At 34.9% G+C, this 16071-nt stretch overlaps 1 protein-coding gene across 6 annotated transcripts in view; it reads left to right on the forward strand.

The window, feature by feature from the left end:
* EXO1 (exonuclease 1) overlaps window positions 1–16071 on the forward strand; it is a 70064-nt gene that overhangs the window by 5550 nt on the left and 48443 nt on the right. For all 6 annotated transcript variants that reach the window (XM_080389743.1, XM_080389738.1, XM_080389742.1 and 3 more), the window contains 8 exons: window positions 1022–1209; window positions 2086–2182; window positions 2783–2999; window positions 3990–4236; window positions 5409–5880; window positions 6391–6492; window positions 10626–10819; window positions 12669–15653. In XM_080389743.1, coding sequence (XP_080245869.1) covers window positions 1022–1209; window positions 2086–2182; window positions 2783–2999; window positions 3990–4236; window positions 5409–5880; window positions 6391–6492; window positions 10626–10819; window positions 12669–12807 — 1656 coding nt within the window. In that variant the 3' untranslated portion in view covers window positions 12808–15653. The remainder of the gene's footprint in view (window positions 1–1021; window positions 1210–2085; window positions 2183–2782; window positions 3000–3989; window positions 4237–5408; window positions 5881–6390; window positions 6493–10625; window positions 10820–12668; window positions 15654–16071) is intronic.

Consider the following 16071-nt stretch of genomic DNA (forward strand, 5'->3'; position numbering starts at 1 on the left):
CATATTCTATTTGAGGAGATACTTAAATTTTTGTAATGTTCTGAATATTTCCACCCCCCCTTATTACCTGTTCTTTCTTCTGTTTTTGCAGATCGTTATTAGAACTGTTAATTGAACTGTTACTTTAGCATAAGGGTGCTTTTATCTGTGTGTGGAATGGGCAGGGATTGGGAATATTATTTGATTCCCATTTTCATTTAATTACATATAGATACAGATATTTATATAGTAAAAACATTAAGGAAGAAAAGTTTCATATGGTGCAAAAAAAAGAAATAAGGTAAGCTTGGTGTTTGGGTTTTTTTTCCTATCCAATGTATGAAATGAAAACAAATCTAGTATTAGGAAATACAGAGACTAAGAGAATAGGAATAACTTCTGTGTAGATAGTAAGGAGGAAGAGAGATTTTTAAGAGCTATTAAGAAAAATATCTTATGTAGCTGTCCTGGAGGCATGTAAATCTAATCCAGAAAAGTGTTTAAATATGCACTCTAACTTACTGTATCTTCTTTAAGTTACTTTTATGCTTTAGCCTTTTTTTTCTCTCACAGGCTGTACTCAAAGAACTACAGTTTTGAGTTTAAAATACTTAGTATTGTGTAAAGCAGGCATCGAAGCACTAGTTTGGTTGCCTTTTGTTGGAAGTAAAAGGAGAATTTTGAACTCTTTCCATACAAATCATTATTTACTTTTAAAAATATCTTTTTGAGCAAAATACTAGTATTTAAGAATTTAAAAAGCTTTTCACTTAATTTGTCATGTAATTTGTCACTAATTTTCTATTTATTTATTGGACAAGAGAGTTAAATGTTGTTATTCATGTGATTGCAAGTAACTTGAGAGTGGGGAAATAATGTACAACACTTTTTTTTTCTCTTTCCTTTCCCTGTTGAAGTTGAATCTGCCTTTTGTAACAGAATACATACTTCATTTAATTACAGGTCAAGACATTTTGAAATGTATTTAACTTTTTGTGTAATGTGTTTAAATGAAACAGACCAGCATTTTTTTTTTTTACAGGTTATTAAGAAAATGGGGCAATACTTGAAGATGAATATAACAGTACCAGAAGAATACATACAGGGTTTTATGCGAGCCAATAATACGTTCCTTTATCAGTTAGTTTTTGATCCTGTCAACAGAAAATTAGTTCCTCTGAATCCATATGAGGATGATATTGATCCAGAAACACTAATTTATGCAGGACGGTATCCTTTATGTTGAAACAGCAGAGTGAGGAAAGAAGGATGAGCAGATGTGGTGTCTTATACTTTTCATTGTATCTGTGGTGTACTTTACGGGTTTTTTTTCATTGTATGTCAGCAGTTGACTAAAGCCTGGCTTTGTTGCAATCTTAGGAGGTTGGGGGTTTACTTCTTTTCTTTTGCTCTGATTTTAATTTTAAAAACTGCAGGGGGTAACAGTGACCTGTCATTGATACAGTGTTTTAAGCAGAAGTTACTGCTGCTCTTTGGTGTTTTGTTTTTGTTTTGACTTTTCTTTTATAAAAAACAACTCATTAAATACAGGCTACATTTAACCTTTTTTAATCACTTTATGACAGTCTTTTAGTTTCTGCCTGTGTTAAGTGTGTTATCTCTGCTATTTTAATTCTTGCAATCTGTGTTTTACTCCCTCCCTAATCTAAGCACATCCTGTTTTACTGGATGTGTCTTCCTATAGAATATATGAAGTAGCATTTTGTTGCACTTATGCAGCATAAACTCAGCATGGAAGATCAGGAAAATGAAGAGAAGGGGGACTGCTGAAGTAGTTACTAGCTTTGTATGTTTCTCAAGCCACCTAATCTCTGGCATTTCTGAAATTAGGAAGGAGAAAGATGGTAACTTTCCTGCTGCTGACTGACAGTTTTCCTTTTGACTTTTGTTATTTGCCAAGCACTGCAGATCTATTACAATTGCTGTTGAATCAGATTGAGCCGTGAGTAGTAGTATTTATGCTTTTAGTTGATATTCTAACAATGCTTTTTAGCAAAATGGGAAACAGCTAGTCTAACTTTCATGCTACAGTGCTTGAGATTTAATGTAATATTCAGATATTTTCCTTTAATATGATGGAAACAGACATTTTGGTGATGATACTGCTTTTCAGATTGCCGTTGGCAACATTGATATTGATACAATGGAACAAATTGATAATTATAACCCTGACACTGCACAGGTAACGGCTTTGTTCTGAAGTTAGGTATTAAGGTTTTGATGTGGGTCTGCACATTCATGGAGAAACATGATTGAATATTATCCACAACTGACTTGGCAGTGAAAGATACTCTGCTATTATAGAAACTGTATGTTCCTATGCACATATTTCTTATTCCTTGTACAGGTAAAAATCTTACTTTCATGACATCTGACTTTGTCTGTTTTACTTTCAGACTTTTTTGAAAAGTCCTTAATACTATTGACAGAAGTAACTGATTTAAAAATAAAATTCTCAGAGACTTGGATTCTTCCAAGTATGTAACTCTGAAGAAAGTATTTTCCCAAATGAAGTTTTCAGAGTAGAAATAAAATTAAAACTTTGAATTTTCTTTGAGATGAGTTGTTAGTCACTTGCACCATATGTGGATGTCATGGCAGTGCAAAAAGAAAATAATTTGTATAAAAAGCATGAAAAATGTGGGAATACAAAATAAAATGTTTGTGTAGAGTATGTCACTAGTTGTGCAAATGTCAAAATGTCCTTATATGCTAAATCAGGAAATGTTATATCGAAAACAAAACTACAAACCTATGCCTTGTTTTTTAATTTTTTTTTTAGTCTGTGCAGCAGAGAAGTAGTGGCTGGAATGACAGATGTGCTAATCATGTAAATAGCATTTGGAGCAGAGACTACAAGTTTGGCTGTAATGCAGATACCATTCCTCATAAAATACATTTGCTAGAGAAACCAACAACCAAAGGCATGGAGAAGATAATTAGCGTGAAAGGGCTAAAACTTCCAGGCAAAGAGCTCTTGGCAAAAAGGCTGAGGAGTGGTATGTTTTTATTAAAATAAGTATATAAATAACATAGAAGGCTGCGGGGAAAGAAATTATTTTTGTAATGGACTTGATGGCATGAGATTTCAGAGGCCTGACTCTGATTGTATTCTGTTTCAAAAAGTTACAAGACTAACAAGCCATAATATTAAAACATACATAATGATTAAAGATGGCAGTAAACTTTCAGCAGGAGTTGATTTTAACTGTCTTTAATTTCTAGAAAACTTTGTTGTTTTCCATTTTAAGTTGACATGTTTAATACCATCTGGTATATTTTTAGATATTTGTGGTTTTAATTTCCATCTTATAATGGCTTGTGAAAAAATGAAAATAGCCTGTTTTTCTTAGAGCCAGTATTTGGCTAAACAGAAAATTTAAGAATGTATTCTGTAATCTTCTAACACAGTGCTGCCTGTATCCCCTGCCCTGTATAGGTATTCTTTACTCCAACTTTCTCACTTTTTGTAGTAAATCTATGCTATCTTGTCTTCTACACCATTAAGTTACATGTGTTGAAATAAACTGTGGGCTTGTAATAGACAGGGTACTATGCTCTTTTACTTCCTTTTCTGATTATGCTACTAAGGCTCTTTTTTTGCCTCTGTTACTACTGATGTCTTCCTGCTCCCTGCTTCATCAAAATTTGTAGTTAGTTTAGCAACCTGCCTTTAAATCAAATCTAGTTTTGCTTTCAAATGGTTTAAAAAAAACCAAACAAGACAAAACAGACCCAAACAATCATCGCGTTTCATTTCAGCTATTCTGCCTTCACTCCATCTATCTTTTCACAGAAAGTTTCTTTTAAGGCTATGTACTAGAAAACAACTTTGTTAAAGGCTTCTGAACTGTAATGTCAAGAATGCTCCTACCAGACCTTACTAAGATTAAGTTTGTGAGCATAAATATGTAATGCTCAATTGTCTCATAACTGGTTAATTCTAGAACGTGCTTCTACAGTGATGCTTAAACTGTCTTTATATTTAGAAGAAATCACGGATGGAGATCTGTTGAGCCAATACTCATTTTCAACAGCAAAAAAAGTCAAGAAGGAAAGTGATCGTGACAGTCAAGCCCAGAAGAGTGTCTCAGCAATACAAAGCCTTGATTCTTCAGGGAATTCTGTCACTCAAAGCTCTGACTCCCTGCCCAGAGTTAGAAATAAATTTGCTTCCTTTCTACAAAGGAAAAACAAGGAGAAGGATGCTGTAGCTGTTCCAGGAACAAGAAGCAGGTATGCTTGTGTCACATACTAAGTAGCAAAATAACTATTTGCTGCCCTGATTGCTGACATAGCATTTTTCTCATTTTTAGTATTCAGGTTATGTCAGACTTGTTTTATGCAACTGTATTAATACACCTGAGCTGAGATGGAGACCCCTTTGTGCTAGGCATGATATCTATGTGTGACATAGATTAAATAATGTAAAATTTTTTACTGCAGAAATGAAGACTGTAGGACTATTCAATACAGTCTAGCTTCTGGGTACTAAAATTAATTGGGAATTAGCCATATTTCCTTTCCAGGTAAAGACCATATGATAATTCTTAAAAAAAAAAAGTAGCTGCTTTGTGCCAAATATGTAAGCAGTTAGTGAATGTGTTGCATACTGTACGAGAGCTATCTATTCTTATCCCCTCCTATTCAGCTGATGCTCCTTATCTCTGCACCAGCACTTTGAGAAGAGGGACTTCAGGTTTGTTAGGGGTTTTTTTTGGCTGTGTTTTGTTGGCTTTGTAGGCTTTTTGGTGGCATTTGGCCACAGCTACTTGAATTTTGTTTTACAAAATGTTACCACAATTATGGCTCTTACTGTGTAATTTTTATCTGAAATAATTTGAATGTCTTTGAGCAGTATAATTTTACAGAACAGTCTTCAAACTGATGTTCTTTAGCATTAAGGCACACCTTCCTGAGCTGAAAGTTGTTATGTTGCATCAAAAATTAAGAGTTTTTCAGTGATGGTAGGTTATGCTCAGTTTCTTAAAACACTCTGACTTGCACTTACTCTTAGGAGTTGCTGCTATAGCATGGAAGAACTAGATGGGTTCTAGCTTCCTTGAAAAGAGGTGCTTCACTACTGTTTAGCTTTGTGATAATTCATGAATATTTTTAAATTTCATAAGATTCCTAGGTGTTTCTCCTCAGATGAGGAACCTTGTTATTTTTTCAGTCAATGAATGATGTGTTTACAGATGCTTTTTCTCTTCTTTTTTTTTGTTACCTGTGTTAAATGCCTCTCTGAGGGATTAGGACTTTGCCCATTGTTAAAATAATTTGTGTCTAAGTGCACTTAAAAAAACAAAAAAAAAGTTGACGGGCAGAGACAACTATTGTTTTTTCAAGTTTATATACTTAATTGCAGTAACTTTCTTCTCCTTTGCCTTTACCTTTCTTTTTTTTAGGTTTTTCTTCAATGATGCAATTATCTTTGATGTTAGAGGAGAGAAGGATGATCGTGATGTAATTCGAGATGTTGAACAGGAAGTAAAACATGTAGCAGACGATGTTTCTCAGTTTTCAGAAACTGAAAAATCAACAAGGACTGTCTTTACACCTCCTGGAGAAATACAGAAAAACTGCTTTCAGTGGTTGAGCAGCCCTGTAAATAATTCAGAAAATCCTGGTCCATCTCATACTGTATGTTCACAGCAGTTTCACCAACAGAGAAGCAACTGTGTGGTATCCCAGGAAGATCAGAGTAATGGGGTACAAGTGGAGAGTGAAGCAGTGTGTGGCAAATTGGAGGAAGAATCCTCCACCTTAACAGAACTGGAACAGTCATCAGAGTCTCAAAGGTCTCGGGAGCCATCAGAATGCAGTTTGGAGTCTTCAGAAACACTGCAAGTCCAACTGAACAACAGTTCAGATAGAGAAGTAAGAAAACTACACACTGTTTCAGCATTTGTTTTCACTTTAAATTATAAAAGAAATCAGGCAGCGAAGTCTTTTCTTCAAAATGATACCCTACAGATTATGTAGGCTGTGCTAACAAAACTTGTCAGTGCTTAACATAGTTGTGTAGAATGGAATGGCTAACTTGCGTAAATCAAAACTGTTCTCTGGGTTTTGTTTGTCTTCAGTCTTTTCACTGCTATCACTACAGGGAGTCATAAAAAACCAAAACCAACCAAACAAAAAAGCACCAAAACACTAAAACTGGTTGGTGTTCTCAGCTTTTGTTAGTCCCTGAAGAGGTCCTTTCAGAAAGCATGCGTGTGGCACCATTAGTGTTGCTTGCTGAAAATAAGCCCAGGTTTTTGTGTAAGTTCCTAGAACTGTTGAAAACTTTATACCTTATAAAGAATATATGTGTAGACATAAAAATATGCATGGGGAGGGGAAACCCAAACTGTTTTAAACCAAATGAATTTTCTCTTGATGAAGGTATCTGACTCCAGTTTAAAACTGGCTGATGATCAATGTGCTCGGTCTCCAGTATTTTCTGCTGTTCAAACTGACAGAAAAAATACAGTCATAAAGACAAAGGTAAGAATTCTTTTAAGTTTACTATAAGCTCTATTAAACTCTGAAAATCAGTTTTTGCTTTCTGTTAGTTCATTCTGGAACTCTTAATGAGAGAGTCTTGAGCAATGCACATGCTGGCAAGAGAAAACTATATTCTTGGTCATCTATACCAGAGCTGAGATTAACTATTACCAGGCCACTTATAAGTGATATCACAGCTACAACTTATTTGGGCATTTTAAACACTTAAGTATAAAATCGGAAGCCCCACTATGGCAAAAAACTGATTTTCTTCAGGCACGCTAAATATACAGGGTTTATGACATGAATTGTAGTCATGTTCATAATTGAGATACAGTCACAAGATACAACATCATTTCACTGCTTGTCAATAAATCTGCTAGTTTAGCAGTCTCCTTCCACTTTGGCTAGAAAAAGCATGTTCAGATTTCAAAATCTGGAAAGGTTTTAGTCAACTGTTCTTGTTTAATTGTTAAAAGCTTTTTTAGACACTAACGAATCAGTATGGAAGGACAGTCAGTTTTCCTTCAGGGCCTGCTTTTCAGTTACTTTTCCTGTTGGCTGGGCACCTGTATATAGACATATGTGGCTGCTTAGACATCTAAGAATAGACTTATGTCCCTTGTCTTTGTGACATTTCTAAGAGCTTTGCCTGTTGGCCTAGCTTACAAAACTTCTAAGATCTTAACAGCTAAAAGTGTTCTAACTCCTTGGGTGTTATCACTAGAATTAGCCAAAAGATTAGTGAGTCAAAGGAAGATGCTTTCATCCTTTCTTGTACACCCCTACTAACTTCTTAATCGTCTCTGTTCAAGAATGGTGTGTGTTTTGTGTAATAGTGGCATCTTGTGGTTATTGTTAGTAACTGATGTCTTAAGCTGGAATTCACACATTTTTATTTCAGAACACTCAAATATAAAAACTGATGCTTTTTCATTAGATCAGCATTTTGCCTGCTTCTCCTGAACAAAACTGAGCAATAAAACGAAATCAGCCTGGGTTTGAGAATTTCATTACTTTGTTTTTAAGAATGTAGTTAATATGTTTTACTTACTGTTTTGCTCACCCTAAAGGTATATTGGGAGAATTAATAGATTAAATATTGGGGATACACAGAATGGAAGTACTGAGACATTATAAGCATTGTATAAAAACAAATTTTCAGGATGCTTGGAGTTCTTCAGACAATAAGAATCTGCTGAAAAATCTGTAAGAACAGTAGGGTTAGTTACTAGCAAATGGCTAGTAGGAGAGCTTCTGTCACTTATTTTCTTGGCCCTGCATTCCCTCTACTTCCTTTATGTGCTGGTAGTAATACTTACAATGAGTTGGACCGGAAAACTGTCACGTTAGTTTTCAGCCAGGTCAACAATAACCAAAAGGATCATATTGGAATTTAAGCCCACACAGACTCTCAGGCTCACATGAGTTGTAGCACCAATGAGACTGTTGGAACAAATAGCCAGAATTGAAGAGGGAGGAGGTAGAGAGAGTGAGTACCACTTTTGGCTAAATTTTCCCTTAGGTTTGCTTATTGCAAGTGCAAAACAAGAGAAATCTTTACTGGTGTTACATACAGTAAAAGATACTGAAGAGAATGAGTTCCAGATCTAGGAAAGAAGCAGTCAATCACTTCAAACACAAGTTATTCTGATTTTGGTAAGCTGAATAACATAGCTGATCTGCACAGAAATTTAATAATTGGGGGAGGCAATGTGGGGAACTTGCAACTCTTACAATGGTTCTAATCCAAAATACAAAGTGCTTAGAGAAAAACTTCTATTCACTTTGATATTAGAATTGACTAACTAACAGAGGCCTATAATGAGCTCTCAGGGACCTTGTAGTTTTTCCTGTGATAGGATGCTAGCTGTGGTTTTCACTGCTAATTATTTTCCATAATTGCTATGAGCCCAGCAAAGAGGCTAATTTTGACAAAATAAAAGAGCAATCTGCTCTGGTTTTAAAGTTTCTTAGTGGGCGTTCAACGTGCAGCTTTGCCTACTTTGGGATTAGTTAAGTTATAACTCTCTTAATTCAGTACCACAAAGAAATGTAGGTTATGGGTGACTTCACATATGTTGCAAAATGGCTGAAGCAATAAATAAACAGCAAAACACTACAAAGCAGGGAGTTCCAGGATTTTATTTTTATTCTTCCCAGTATTCTTGTTTAAAGTGTAGGCTAAAAGATGAAACTTTTCTTCCCGAAGTTTTATTTGTGATTCTGAGACCTGCTTAGTCTATTTGGGTAGAAACAATGTCATTTCAATAAAAAACTATATAACAAGTGTGTGGTAGGGAGATGACAAAATGCCATGTTTTGGAAAGAGCAGAGGTAAGAGTTCTTTCTGAAGAAAAGGTTGCCAATATCTTTTATACCAAGATAAAAGTCTTGGGTGATCAATAGCAAATACTTCGGTGAGGAAGAGCTATTTGCATTAGTTAAGTGAGGCACCTGAAGTAGGCAGAGCCGTGCCATCTTCTAAAGATGATTGAGCAAAACAGGGAAGATTATTCATTTAAAGTAAAATGCTTCATTTTAACATTATCTAAATAGGAAATATAAGTATTACTTACAACCTAGGTGTCCTAAACTAATCTTAAGTAGCCAACTGTAAAATAAGAGCTTCTTACAACTGTAGACAGTCACCATCTCTTCTGCAGGTATTTTGATAATTATGTTTTGGTCCTCATAACAGACAAAAGCTAATATAGCAGGCTAGAAGTGAGTGATCACTTAAAAGCCGGTCATTGTGAGTAGTTCATGTTCTACAACAAAGTGACAGAATGGCTCAAATAGTAAAACATTCTAGTGCTTCTGAACTGCTGCTTCCCACAAAACTGGGGAAAGCGATAAGTGTATGTAAAGAAAAAAAAGTAATGGAAAATATGAATAGGGCATTTGTGGCTTTTTGCCACTAGTGAACTTACTTGGCAAAGAAAGTTTTAATTTTGTTTAAAAGTACATTTCATGTATTTAATTATTGTGCTACAATTATGCACATATAGTACAAACAGGAATTGTACTGATTAAGTAGTACAGAATTAAATAGAAAAATAGAATTGTAAATAGAATTGTAGTGATTAAATAGCAATAGGTACAACTTCTGGTTTATGAAATGTGTTAGGCTGCTCGCAGGAAAAAATCTTGCAGACTGGGCTTCAGTGTTTTTCTTCTGTTAGGATAAACCTACTACTTTCTGTGCATGAAGTTGGAGAAGGTAAAAATTAACAACATTGTATCCATATTAGGAAGTGTGATAGCAGTCTGAACAGCTGGCAGCCAGTTAGCGTGATATTGACCCCAGAAAAATGACAGAAATACAAATGACTGTGGTTAGGGATGAGAATGTGACGTATAGAAGTCACACTGACTGACCTAATTATATTAATTTGGTCATGTAAATTTGAGTTTTATGTACTTGTAAATATGAAAAAAACCCAACAGATTCAGTGCTTGAAACTGATAAGTGAATTAAAAATGAGGCACACATTTTTTTAATAACAGGGGTGGTGAAGAGCTAGAATAAATTATATAATGAAGTAATGTATTTTTCTTTTAATTGACGTGGTCAAACTTAAGACTGGTTGCATTTGAGAGAGATTCTGGCCAAGAACAGCAGGTTTGAGTTTCAGGTACTGAAACTGGTTCAACTAGAGGTCTGATGATCCTTGGAATAATCATACTGATATCTGTGCTCTGCTTATGACTCCATTTTTCGTGAAATCTGAGTATCACAAAGTGATACCTGAGTAGCTTCTCTTAAAATTCTGAAAGTTGACACTAAAGAGTTTTTGTTGTGCTCTCATATAAACAGATGAGAAAATAAATATTCAATGACTTTAAAAACTGCATTCAAAACAAATGTGTATTTGCCTCCTCTTAGAATACAAATACCTATGGAAACCAGTTTGCCAGTCCTTACAGCTGCATTATGTCTAATATATTCGAGATGCTACTTTTTAGATTAGTGAAGCTATCTAAATATACCTTGTTGTGGCAATTCAGATTGCATTATCTCACCATAACGTAAAGCACTTTATTTCTTTATTATAAGCTTTGCAGCATAATATCTGTTACGTACAGGTTGTTGTTTTAACCATTTGTACTGTAATATTAAAATCTCACAGGTTCCTGGTTTACGTAAATCCAGTTGTATAGGGTCACGTATTGTAACAAAGCTCAAGCCATTGATACCAGCTAAGGTAAGCGGATTAAGCAGGAAGCTGTCACCTGTGCAGAAGAGAAATCACTGCGATGCTGAAAATAAGCTGGGACTGCAAGATGCCATTAGTGAACTCCGCAAGAACTTCCAGTTTAAAAGGTGAGTTGCTTTAACACCGTGCTTGGTACCATGTATACCTTTTTCCCAAAGAAACAAATTTCAAAGCAGATTGTACATGTCTCCACACAATTCAATAAAGGTAACAGTTTAAGATGGATATTTTCTACATAGAATTTTTAATTTTCTAGGCTTGGTATAACTATGAAGTACGATTTGTGGTAAATATGCTCTTCCAATTACTTTTTTCTTTCTAACTAGGAAAACCTCTGCTAAAATACATTTACTGAAGTAGTGCATTTAGTTTAACATAATTTAGATGAAAATTATCATCGTTTGACGTCAAATACCAAAAGGCATTTCTTGGTCTGAATGCAAAAGCTGCATAAAAGTTGACACACTTAACTGAATACAAGGTTGTTCCTACTTAATTTGGTGCCTCTCACATTTTGCGGTGACTGTCAGAACTGTTCTCCTTTCAAGATGGTGGTGAATTAATGGAATATTTCTGTTCGCTGAAGTCTCTGGTTACAAGAGACATTTTTGTGCATTATAAAATGCTGCTGTTTTCCCTTGGGCAGATGACTTGGCTAACTTGACGTTTCTGCAAATATCTTCAAGGTTTGAATTTGAAGGACAATGATATTAAAAAAAACAACCAAATGAAAAAATAAACACCCCCCCAAAAGTCTAGATATTCTAAATTAACGCTATTTCCATGGGCTCAGGTAAAAACTCCTGGTGGCAAAGCTTTCCCGCCTCCAAGTAGCAACCTCAACTTAAAATGTATTATTTAAATAAGACCTAGTTATTTAAAACTGAAACCAAATGTGAGTAGGAGAAAAATATTCTTTTTGTACTAAGTAGTAAATGTGAGGCTGGTAAGCACGTGTTAGTCAGATGAATATATTTTACAAAGTTTGGGCCTTATAGTAGTTTATTACAAATATAGAACTGATTTCTATTTAAAAAATATTACTTGCTCTATTAACATTTCTCAAATTATATTATGCTCTCAATGCAGGTTAAGAATGACAGTTTCAAAGAGGAATTGAAAGTGCTTGTGTATGTATTGCTTGACCCCTATTTGGGAATGTCTGACCAGGGTTGTTCACAGGGAGAAAATTCATGTATTTTGTTTTATCAGAATACAGGCAGAAAGAACAGAGTGAGCCTAGATGGCACTCTGTTACTTTTCTCTACTAATTATTGCAAGAGTTAGCTCCCAACATCCACATTTTATTCATTCAGTTTTGGCTGGACTGTAACTTCTGTGTATTTACTGGGGATATATATTTTTGTATATATTATTTATGTAAGTGAAGTACTTTTAATATTAGCTTTTAAGGGATTCTTTTCTTCATTTATTTCACAAAAAGTTTTTTTTCTCACTACCAGGACTCGCTTAGCTCTGAGTATTGTTTATGGTTTTTTCAGATATTAAGATGTTTCTAAATTAGCCTTGTCTTGAGAATTACATTGTCTGATGGCAAATAAATCACGTGGGACACTAATCTGTTCTAACGTCAAGACTCGGGGGATATATATGAAACTAGTTACTCAGAAGACTTCGATGTTTAATAAAGCACGTACAATCCAGAGTGGAATGGGGGTACATATGGTCTTTCAAATATGAAGCTAATAGCTATCATTCTGTCACAGGATAACTGGAACAGTTGAAACCAATTTAGTGAAGTTGTGCAGTTGTAGTGAAATCGAAATGAAACCCCTCCATTACAGATTTTTATCTTGGGTTTATTTATAGGTGAGGGGATAGTTAGGTGAGGTGTCTTGCTTTGTTTTAACCCTTGTGTTCTTACAGGCCTGTGATTAGAAACATATAATATCATAACATTCTTGGGGTTTGTTTTGTCTTTGTTTTTTTGTGCAGAGAGTATGAAAAACTTCCTTCTTGTAAAAAGTCAGATCCGTTATCTCCAATCAAAGATAATATACAGCTCACTCCAGAAACAGAAGACATCTTTAATCATCTGGAACACAGTCATGTTCAGAGAGCTATATTCCAATGAACTGCATGCTGTGCACAGTGGGATGCATTTTTAATCGTTGTCAAAACTTAGCTTCTGGATATTTCATCAATACAGAAAAGATGCTTTGAAAACCGCCTATGTATTTTAGTCTGACTAGTGATTTGTTATCATCTTTTATAAAAGCTTGAATAGAAAGGTACAGGTCTATACTGACTGAAATAAAATCTTTTAGATACCTGTGTTCTCTCATTCAAAGTTCTCATGCCAAACCTTTGTCCAAACCTTTTTCAGCTGCCCCTGGGCACCTTATGTAGGTCACAGGCAATCTAGACTTCTACAATAGCTATGGCTTTGCCTTTGCACAACAGCAGCAGAACAGGTTTGTGTCTTAATTTTTAATAGTTGATTATTTTTTTTTTCTTTGTCCTTCTTTCTGTTTGGGCCTAATCTAGCTCCAAGACAGGAGTGAAACTGCTATTCAGTGTTCATAACAGCCTTCACTATACTTTCAGCACTGATAACTATTTCTTTTCCCTACAAGGTAAGATCTGCTCTCTAAACAATTAGCTGTTTAATACAGTCATGTTATTGGTGGGAATAACTTGGGGACTGCAGAAAGGAATATCACAAATATTTGGTCTGCAGATTCTCTGAAAAAATACAATGCGTTCCTCTGTTTTGCCCACTCTTTCCATCTTTGTAGTCTTATCCAGTAATAGACACACAAAGTATCAGTCCTCAGAGCTAAGAGTTACAAAATAACTGTCCTCACAGTAAACCAAGCTTCAGTCTTCAACAGCCAGTCAACTACGGGGAAAGACTAGGGTCCTTGCTTTGGATGACTGAATTATGAAATAATATGATGGGATTTCAGATTTTGACCTTTAAAATGAGGATTTGAGTCTATATTGACTCATATGTCTATATGATAAATGATATAAATAAAAATAAAAGATAAATCAAGATATGTCTAAATTTTTTTCCCCTTTTTTAGGAAAGGATAGTATCTCTGCAGCAGATGACGGTACAAAAGGATATCTTAACCTGTGAAATGTATCCTTTCCATTCCAGAGAGCGTTGAGCTTTAAGCAAAAAATTAAAGTTGGAAATCGACTTATGAGAGGCAGATTTTTTAACTGCAATGGACTTGTTTCTCTTAAATAGAAACTACAGTGACTGGCTGTGTTAAATTACAAAGAAGCTGCTTACAAGAGTAGGCTGTGTGTACATTTGTGGCAGCAGTCCCTTTGCCTTCAACACAAATGTTGAAGTAATGGATATAAAGAACTGAAGCAATGATACTCTAGCACAGGCTTTTACTGAAAAGCAGGGGTTTTAACATTGATCTTCAATAAGAGTTATCATCTCTGGTATGATGTGACAAAGGCCAGGGATAAATATTTCTGTTTCCAGTCATAGATTGATTGCCTAGAATTAATTTTTATGTGTTGCTACAAACACAATAATGACCAAATGAAGTTTTGAAGAGAAAACAAAAATAACTGTTCTCCTCCATTGTTTGTTTATCACTGTGGGAGTTGCAAGGTTATTTTGTACATTTCATACTTGGCTGTTGTCTGCCTGTTCAGTCAAAAAGCCACTTGTTTCTTGCTTTAGTGGATCACCAGAAGAAACAAACTATTGGTGTTTGTAGTTTCAAGGATGGGTAATTTTAAGGGGATATAGGACATCTTACATGCAAGCTACATGTGTGAAAGCAGTACTGCCTCTTCTAATGCTGTTGCCTGCAAATACCACCTTACCTGTTCTTATAGTTCATTTATTGAGAATACTATCACTTCCTTTACTCTAGCTTCTTTGAAGAGAGAATCAGGAAATAAAGCAAGTGTTATACATACCTCCATAGTGACGCTTATTTTGTCATAAATTAGTGCCTTGCTTCTTTTGCTGTATACTTCTGTATGAACAGGAGAGTAAAAACATAGTTGATGATGCCTTAAAAGATATGGGTCATGTAGTAAATTGCTGGAGTGCTATTTCAGTGATAAGTATTAGTGGAATTATCCATGCAAAGTGTTTCTTGGTTATATTACGTTGTATAGTCTTAAAGTAGATTTCTTTAAAATACTTCTGCATAGCTTCTGGTCTATGCTTCGGAGGTCTTGGGTTCTGACTTCATGTTATAGGGGATTTTTTTCAGAAAACTGCTAGCAGAGGCCTATTACATTACATGTAAGTATATAATACATGTAAGCATGTATTTAAGTTTTATATGTAAGTGGAATTCTTGGGTTGGTGTTTGTTTTGTGAAAGACACAGTAACATATGCAAATGAACTTGTGCAAGGCTTTATTCTTAAGTTAAAATTGACTTAGTAGTGTAATATTCCATAGTAAAAATTATTCAGTGTCAAAATGGGAGAAACTGTTACAGGCTATGATGCAGTGAGGGAGAAAGATAAAATAAAACATGCATGAATAAAAAAAAAAAATAGGGTAGAAAAAAAATGGAGAGGAGGGAGAGTTTCATTGTTTTTAAAAGCAGGCCTTTGAAAGCTGGAGGATATGAGGGTGGCTGGAAAACAAGAAATGAGTAGGAGGAAATGAAAGCAGATGGCAACTTGGAGACGTATGTCTTTGTGTTTGCTTTTTAATCTAATAATCTTAACTTCTTTAGTTTCTATAACTAATTCTCTAATTTTATCAGCATGACTTCAAAGTATTCTTACCAATATATCCTATTAAAAGGGTGAATCTGGCTGGGAAAACCAAAACGTACTAGTAGTTCTCTAATCGAGCTTCAGTTTTGAAAGTGCTGACTAGCCATTCCTTCAGCAGAGTGGTCATATGAACTGCAAATGTTCAGTGTCGCAGAGAATGTGAAAGTGTGCTCATCTCAATCAAGTTATGGTTTTGAAACTGTAGGTAAGTGACTTGTCCAAATTCAACTAAGTCTTTCTGCTTAAATAATTTTGTCCTATTTACAACAGCGGTTATTAACCACATGTTCCTTCTCACATGAATCAATACAGTGGTAAGTAATTTCTATAGGACTGAAGAATATTGAAAGAACAGGGCTTTGCAAACAGGTTGTAAAAACAGTCACTCATTTAAATGATAGTATTTTGATAGAATTTGCAACACTGGCTTTTTTTGTATATTGTTGACTTAACTTACTTTATGAAGTACTAGAAGCTCAGGGTATTCAGACCTTAGGTATTGAGTAACATCTTTTAATTAAGTTGTTAACAAGGAAGGTTACAGTTCTAAGGTGGTAAAGTTAAGAGACAATTATTTGCTCTTACTACTTGCATCAAAGAATAACTGCCAGCTGATTGTTACA

Source organism: Falco punctatus, assembly GCF_963210335.1.
Source record: "Falco punctatus genome assembly, chromosome: 5".
Classification (NCBI taxonomy): domain Eukaryota; kingdom Metazoa; phylum Chordata; class Aves; order Falconiformes; family Falconidae; genus Falco; species Falco punctatus.